Source organism: Globicephala melas, chromosome 17 (assembly GCF_963455315.2).
Source record: "Globicephala melas chromosome 17, mGloMel1.2, whole genome shotgun sequence".
NCBI classification, from domain to species: domain Eukaryota; kingdom Metazoa; phylum Chordata; class Mammalia; order Artiodactyla; family Delphinidae; genus Globicephala; species Globicephala melas.
The window spans coordinates 24,177,411-24,186,064 of record NC_083330.1 but is presented as its reverse complement, the minus strand read 5'-3'; the positions used below and the strand labels follow the sequence as shown (position 1 = coordinate 24,186,064).

Sequence of the window (8,654 nt, the reverse complement as noted above, 5' to 3'; positions counted from 1 at the left end):
GCTAGGGTGACATTTGAGAAGAGACTTCCTTTAAGGAAGTGAGAAAGCAGAGAAAGCCTGGGCAGCGGATTTCAGAAGGTAGATTGTTCCAGGCAGCGGCAACAATAGGTGCAAAGGCCCTGAGGCAGGAGCATAGCTGTGTCAACAATGGTCTACTGGAAGGGAATATTTGCTAAGAGAGTGAAAGGAGAAAACAACCAGAAGGCAAGATCACATAAGACCTCTGCAAATATTTTGGCTTCTACCCTGACTGAAATGAGAAGCCAGTGGAGGATTCTCACCAGAGGAGTGACATATTTAAACGTGTATTTTAAAATGATAGCTCTGGAAGAATAAAAATGCAAACAGGGAGATCAAGGGAGAGAGAACAGTGGAGTCTGAATCACGGTGGTATCTGTGGAAGAGGTAAGAAGTACTTGAATTCTAGATACTTTCTGAAAGTAAAGCTGAAATCATTTGCTAGTGGATTAGCTATAGCATGGGAAAGAAAGAAAGGAATTAAAGATGACTCCAAAGCATTTAGCTAGAGAACTAGAAAATTAACATTCCCATGGATTGAGATGAACAAATACCACAAGAGGAGTAGGTTTGGAATCAAAATAAGAAGGCTGATTTTGGAAAACATGAGGTTACCATCCTGTGCTGTCCAAATCAGCAGCTACTGACCATATGTGGGTATTTAAATTTACATTTTAATTAATGAAAATTAAATAAAATTTAAAATTCAGTTCCTCAGTTGCACTCGCCGTGTTTAAAGTGCTTCCATACCCACCTAGACGGGGTTAGTGCCGATGTGTTGAATAGTTCAGATGATAACACTGCATTTCCATCACTGCAGAAAGTTCTGTTGGGCAGTACTGGAGAGACATTAAGACTTTACTCTGTGCTGGGCCCTATGCGAAGTGCTACAAGTTAGGCAATGTTGTATCTTTTTTTTTTTTTTAACATCTTTATTGGGGTATAATTGCTTTACAATGGTTAGTTTCTGCTTTATAACAAACTGAATCAGTTATACATATACATATGTTCCCATACCTCTTCCCTCTTGCATCTCCCTCCCTCCCACCCTCCCTATCCCACCCCTCCAGGCGGTCACAAAGCACCAAGTTGATCTCCCTGTGCTATGCGGCTGCTTCCCACTAGCTATCAACCTTACGTTTGGTAGTGTATATATGTCCATGCCTCTCTCTCGCTTTGTCACAGCTCACCCTTCCCCCTCCCCATATCCTCAAGTCCGTTCTCTAGTAGGTCTGTGTCTTTTACAAAGGGTATAACTAGAGTTCAGAGGAGTTAAGTAACCCTGCCCTAAGTCACACAATTCTTAAAAGGGTAGAGAGCCAGAATTGGATTCCAGTATTGTCTGCTTCCAAAGCCCCAACACTTAAATCATCACACTAAATTTTAGAGAGATTAAACCAGTTTGAAATTAAATGTGACATCTATAGGGAAATGTCCAATAAGTTATCGGCAATAAAGTGTTGAAGCATAGAGAAGAAAACAGGACATCTGATAGACCTGGGTGAAACTCAGGGAGTGAAACTCCCAACACATGCAGTGTGTTGTAGAACTAAACAGAATACATTCCAACATACTACCAGTTAAGAGAAAATAAAAATATTCAATAAAGGCACTAGTTTATACCTTTTGTTAAGGGGTGAACTGATGTTAAAGGATTGCTTAGCAGAAAGAAGGGCTTGATTGACACTAGATAAGATGAAGCTGAGCTACATTTGTTCTTGTTCTACCCAGTGGTTCTCAACTTGGTATGCTACCATACCCTTAGAAGACATCTGGAAATGTATAGGGTGTTTGGGGTAGACTGCTGGGTGCCATGGGCATTTTGTGGCAATGATCTTAGGACACCGACTTGCCACAGCTCAGCACAATGAAGAAAAGTTCTCTCACCCAAAATGTCAACAACTCCCCTCACGGAAGAAACATGGGCCTACCCTTCCTCTAGTAATACTCCACTGTCCATAAACTGAAGCAATACAGACATTAGAACATGGTGCTGGTTGCACAGGTTTTAGTCAGATGAACTTGTGCTCCAATCTGTTCTGACTCGTACTAGCTGTATGGCTCGGTATCATTACCTAGACCCTGAGACTTAGTTTCCTCATCTAAGTAATGCAGAAAACAATTGTTAATACACATCATTTAGGGTGGTTCTGAGAATTATAAAACTCTTAAAAGTACTTGGCCCAGTGTTCGGTTCAGGGAGTCATATAAATGGACACTATTATTAGAAGTGGAAAAGGGGGATGAAAGAGGAACTCTAGTATGGAGATGAAAATAAACAAGATGAAATTCAAATAGAAAAGGAAGTCTAGACCAGCACTGTCCAACTAAAAATATGGACCCCCCCCTCAAAAAAAAGGCCAGCACATGTAATTTTTTTTAGCACATGTAATTTTTAAATATTCCCTAGCCACATTAAAAAAGACAAGCAACAGGTAAAATTAATTTGATTAATATACAATATTTAGGTAACCAACTGTATCCAAAAATATGATTTCAACATGTAATCAATATAAAATAAATCAGAGGTGTTTTCCTTTTTTTTTTTTTTTTTTGGTATAAAGTTCTTTAAATCTTGTGTGTATTTTACTTACCCAGTGCTCATCAGCCACCTGGGGCTACAGCTATATATTGGACAACACAGAGCTAGGGTATCAGTGAGTCCAACTCTTTCATTGACTGCTAGCTCTCAGTAATTAAAGATTCTTGCCAGCTAATATTTTAGTGCCTAGAGAGTAGTTTCAGAAAAGTCTCAGTTATTACATTTAGGTACTTTAAACTCAGGATCTTTATACCACTGAGAAGAGGCAGTGCTGTAGAATGATTGACCAGTCATGAGTGGACTCCATGAGTTGTAGGTTCCCACTCCAACTCTCCTGCTTCCTATGTCCTTGAACAAGTTAGGTAGTCAAAAACCTATTTTCTTATTTGCAGCACATAGATGATGTTACTAGCTCCCCTAAGTATTGCTCTGAGGATCATGTACATAGTTTTAGCCCAGTGCCTATAGGAATTTCTCCAAATGTGAATTGCAGATAGTTGTTATTTGGCTTGAGAAATTGGACAGGAGTCACTAGAATTCTAGTTATTCTTTATATATACACACAAGTATTTCATTCAGAGCTCAATTACTTTTACGGCTTTTGTTAATGAGCACACTATGTACTTTCAAAGATGAGTGTTTCTTGTCAAGTGCAATGACTTGTCCTTGTGTTCAGATATACCTTAACCTCTGGAAGACTGCCTGGCACATGGTAGGTCCTCAGAAAGTTTATTAAATGAATTTCTGGCTCAGAATTCCTGAGTAATAGTTATAAGCACACTATTAACAGTATGATTTAACCTTTATTCTAATATTTAAATTATAAAGTTTATTTATGTAGCTATTTTTCAACGAGAACAGTCTCTGTCACAAATTTAAGATTCTTGAGTTGATACAAAGTTCAAATAGCATAGGGCAAGATTAATGATTGGTAGTTTATTTGCCACAGAAGTAGTTCTACATATAAATTACTAAAATATAATCTCAATATGGTAACCTCAAGGCTACCCCAGAATTTATTCCATTCATAAATGTTAAAACTCATCACTAAATTCCTATAAAGCTTAAAAAAACATGCAAAACTGGTATAGCACAAACAGATTTATTTACTAACCAAAGAGATGATCCTAATTAAACCAACACTTTGAAATAGTTAAAGTAAAATGTTTGTGATAAAGATAATTGAACACAGTAATGAAAAAAAAAGAAGTATGGAGATTTGCTCATTGAACTGAGCTTGTTCATCCTCTCAGCTTCCTATCCAAAATGATGATGAAAGTTTTACTCTACTTTTTCATAGACCCGAGTACAGGTGACATTGTTCATGACACATACCTAGGAGAAAGAGTGATATTAGAAGAGTCAGGTTAGTCTTACATCACAGGGCAATGGTGATAGTTAAATGCTAGGACCACAATCCTACAAAACGTTGTAATCTACTTCATAGACGAAGAAAATGCACTTTAGGATTCCTGGGTTTGAAAAGCTAGAACCTGTTATTTTGCTTATGACGTGCATATGCTTAACTGTAAACTAAATACTGATTTGCAATATCTAAACTATTCATTCAGTCTCAGCAAACACTATTCCTCATATTAAAGAAGCAGAAAAACGTATGCCTAAGAATATATAGACATTTTTTTACAAATTGAAGGTTTGTGGCAACCCTGCATTGAGCAAGTCTATTGGCGCCATTTTTCCAACATCATTTGCTCACTTCCTGTCTCTGTGTCACATGTTAGTAATTCTCACAATATTTCAAACTTTTTCATTATTATTATATTGGTTTTGGTGATCAGTGATTAGTGATCTTTGGTATTACTATTATAATTTGGGGGCAGTTATTAGCAATAAAGTTTTTTTGTTTGTTTGTTTGTTTGTTTTTTGCAGTACGTGGGCCTCTCACTGTTGTGGCCTCTCCCGTTGCGGAGCACAGGCTCTGGACACGTAGGCTCAGCGGCCATGGCTCACGGACCCAGCCGCTCCGCGGCATGTGGGATCCTCCCGGACCGGGGCACGAACTCGTGTCCCCTGCATCGGCAGACGGGCTCTCAACCACTGCGCCACCAGGGAAGCCCTAAAGTATTTTTTTAATTGAGGTATGTATATTGTTTTTTCAGACATAAGGCTATTGCACACTTAACATAATAGTATAAACATAAATTATATGCACTGGGAAACCAAAAAATTCACATGACTCACTTTACTGTGATACTCAGTTTATTGCAGTGGTCTGGAATCCAACCTGCAATATCTCTGAAGTGTGCCTGAACTGTAAATGTAGCAGCAGAGCATGGACTAAACCCAGCTCCTGCTACATCCTCTAGTACATCATCTCACTTCTCTATCTCTACAAAGGGCTTTCTTAATTATTAGTGTTTTGTATTTACCTTGTTACTTTGCAGTTTTTTCCTTTCCAAACCTAGTTCTGCTCATGATCAGTGATACAGAACACCTATGTGAACTACGAGTTCAAACAAGAAGCCCAATAAAATAGAAGATGTCAGACACTTACCACCACTAATTTTCCGTCTTCCACTTTTCTTGTTATTATGCTTTCCTTTCCATCCCATTCCTGACGTTGAACCAATGCGCCATCTGTAAAGTTGCAGACAGTCTGCCAAAATAAAGTATACTTTTTAATCTTCCAAAGTACAATAAAAGAGAGTTTCTGTGACTCATAACCTCCTTAACCAACATTTTTTCATCTTTTCCCTTCCGAGTCTACTTCATTAGCCCATACTGATTTCATTCGTAACACAGTTTACGGTTTTCAATCTAGATGCACATAAGAGATATGCACTCTTTCTCGTGTCCCTTCAACTATTTTTACAAAATAGACTATGTTGTGAAGCTGGTACTTTCACTAATTTGTCACAACTCAATTCATAAAACAACTTGTGACTTTTTCATTAAGTTCTTGCCTGGAAGCAGTAAGACTGTTATTAATAGAATCTATCATTCTAGAAGCTTCTGTGATATTATAAGTTAGGACTGACCTGAGTTTTTCTGCCATCAGCTGTAGTCTCTTCAAACTTCTCTCCCAGGATGCAGGAAAACTGTGTTGTTTTCAAAGCGGTCTCAGTTTTTATGGTGAGGTTTTTGCCGTCGGAAGTGATGATACAGTCCGGTTTAGCTATTGCACCCATTTTTCGCAGAGCTAGCCCCACTCCTGTAGAATGTTATATCGTGTTAAACAACAGGAAGACCAAAGTTATAGTTTACATAATAAAAGCAGCAATTCAATTGTAATCACTATGCTGTGCATATTTTCACCTATTCACTTATCAATAACCACCGTGAACACATATCCAGTGCTCACCATGTGTTCATACTTGACATATATTATTCATGGCAGCCTTATGACAACCTTGTGGAAGGTGGATACACTGTCTCCATTTTACAGATGAGAAGGTGAGGCACTGATGTAATTCACTCAAGCTCATTCAGCTAGGGAGGGAGGGGGCTGCGAACCAACAATGCAGGCAGGCCGTGGGCCTCCAAATAGCTCAGCCACCACGCTCTGCTGGCTTTCAGAAAGTTAGGGAAGATATCCGAACTTCTACAATTTCCTCAATTCTGCCAACCATTGTATTCTATGACTCCAGCACACAGTCTGGCACATAAAAGGTCCCTGATAAATATTTGATTAGCAGACTATACAAAATCAACATTGATCCTGAGATACGCCAATTACACAAAGTTTTAAGAGTTAACTGCACAATCATAACGCTAACAAACAGGAAAAATCTTACCCTCAAACAGAGTAACTATTTCAGAGCTGTGTAACTCAATTACTGTATTGATATATTTAATTTATAATCTGTGTATTTCCCCTTAATGTTAACATTTAGTAGGAAACTTAGTTCTAGGCGAAATCTCGGTTTCACAGATGAGGAGATTACAACCTAGACAGAGGAACTGACTTGATGATGAACACTCAGCCAGGCTTGAAATGTCCCCGTGAAGACTTCTCTTTTGCCAGCTCAAGGCTGGTGCCTTGTTTTGTTAGAGTCATTAGATATTCTCACTTTGGACAAATAAAAGGCTCTGCTTTTCCTACACCTTGACTGCTCTCTAATGAATTGAGCCTTGACAACCTTCATGACTCCAGAACTCTGGAAACCAGCCATCTGATAAACACATTCGCTTTCAGTAGGCAGAGAAACAGCCTTCTCCGGTCCTCACACATGTGAACAGACACAAATGTGTTTCTTTGATTTGAGAACGTTAGGTGGCTTTACTCACAGGCTCGTAAAGACACTCAAGAGTCACCACAGAACCAGCCTTAAGCAGCCGCTGTCTTGCATAAAGGTTAGTGAAGGTGTGTTTCCGAAGTACCTCAGGGCCTAGGTCTTTGTAGCGACTTGTGCACCAGAAAGCAGTCATGTCAACATTTGTGGGAGGGCGACTTCTAAAGCGTCCCCCAGTCCCAGCAGTTGTCTCAGATAGGATCTTTGCCATGCTTCACCATCCCACTTCCTAGGGGCCTGTGACAAAGGTTCATCTTTGTTTGCCAATCTACCCAGTGTTTCAACCAGCATGCAATCGTTGTCACCGGCTCAGGAAAAAGACAGGAGAAAATTCAGCACTATTTTGAGTGACAACTTGAATCTTCCTACAGAGACTCATCCTTCCTTGGAAGGCTTTTAATAAGTCAAGTGCCTTCTGCAAAGCCACAGCCATCTTGGATGTGGTAGGAAAGCAGCCGCAGGAGGGACCGGCAGTTTCTGATCGCGGTTTCCCAACAAAGCCTCTCTGCCCTCCACCCTCTAGATGCAGAGGCCAGGGCCGCGGCGCACTGCCTCCCCATCCCCAGGCACAGTCAACCTCACTGCGCTCCTCCCACAGGCCACCCGCCAACAGTACAGCGCCGCCAGTGCCACGCCTCCGAGCGCCGCTCTGGGGCGCGGAGGCGAGGATGCCCCGATGCTCCCCGGGGAGCCGTGCCAACCCAAAGGGCCCGGCGCACCCGGAGAGGGCGGGTGGGGGACCTGCGGGTAAGGGAGATGCAGCCGAGAGCGGAATGGAAGCTGAAGCAGTAGCCCGGTTCAGACCCTCTAAAGGATTTCTGCTAGAAACCGCGTCCCCGTGGAGAAGAGGGAGGGGACCCCGCGCGCCATCTAGGAACAAAGATGCGGCAGGGTGGGCAAGGCGAGTGGGTGCGGCCACGACGGAGTGAGTGCGAGTGGGAGGACGGGGTCAGGATTAGGGAGGACGAGTAGTGGAGGAAAAAAAATAGGTAAAGTTAAGAGGGCTGCCTGGAGGGGTCGAAAGAAGTGAAGTTGTGGGTGGGAGGGGGGGTGAGCGCGCTAAAGGCAGGGAGCAAGTGCGGTGGCGCCCAGGGGAAAGCAGCAGAGAGCGGGGCAGACCGAGAGGCCCACGCTCTCCCCGCCGCTCGCCCGTGACGGAGGTGGAAGAGGATAACGGGGTCGGCGATAGGCAGCCAAGCATGCCCAGCCTCTGAGCCCAGCACGCCGAAGGGGACCTAGGGACAGATAGACATACACGTGCCACGTTGCAGCGCCGCATGCTGGGGAACCTCACCTAATTCCTTCATGTATTCGTCAAAGCCTTTGCTCTCTACTAAGCACCATCTTCCTACCAGCTGCTGAATGGTGGCCATGGTGGGCGCGGGCGGGCGAGCGTGCAGAGAAAGCGAAGGAGGGTCGGGCGCCGGGAACCTGGCGTGCGGACGCCAGTCCACCGCGGCTGCTTTATAAAGGCGGAGCGCGCGCAGGGCGGCGCCCGGCGGCCAATGAGAGGAGTGCCTCGCCCGCCCGGCACCCCGCCTCCGGGTCTCGCTCCTGGGGTCCAGACAGGCAAACCCGCTCCACCTGCCCCGGCCGCGAGGACTCCTCCGGCGCCTCCTGCAAGCAGGGACTCGCCCGGCGCGCCCCACACCACACCGGACGCCAGCCCCTGCACGTTCCCGCGCCTCCTTACGCCCAGGAAGCCAGAGGGGCTACCGGCGGACCCGGCCCACAGATCCCACGTCAAGCTGCCGCCCCTCTTCCATTCAAAACACCCCCAAAGAATCGATTAGCCTTCGCTCCGCTCCAGTGGCAGGAATTGATTGATCGGTAGTTTGATT

General features: G+C 43.5%; 1 protein-coding gene across 1 annotated transcript; it reads right to left on the bottom strand.

Moving 5' to 3' along the window:
* Positions 1-3,643: 3,643 nt before the first annotated feature.
* FABP5 (fatty acid binding protein 5) lies at positions 3,644-8,275 on the bottom strand. Its single transcript, XM_030839182.3, has 4 exons — positions 8,108-8,275; positions 5,560-5,732; positions 5,076-5,177; positions 3,644-3,895 (listed from the first exon to the last, which is right to left on the bottom strand). Exons 1-4 carry the CDS (start codon positions 8,184-8,186, stop codon positions 3,842-3,844), a joined length of 408 nt encoding a protein of 135 aa, XP_030695042.1. The 5' UTR covers positions 8,187-8,275; the 3' UTR covers positions 3,644-3,841.
* Between the last annotated feature and the right edge of the window lie 379 nt (positions 8,276-8,654).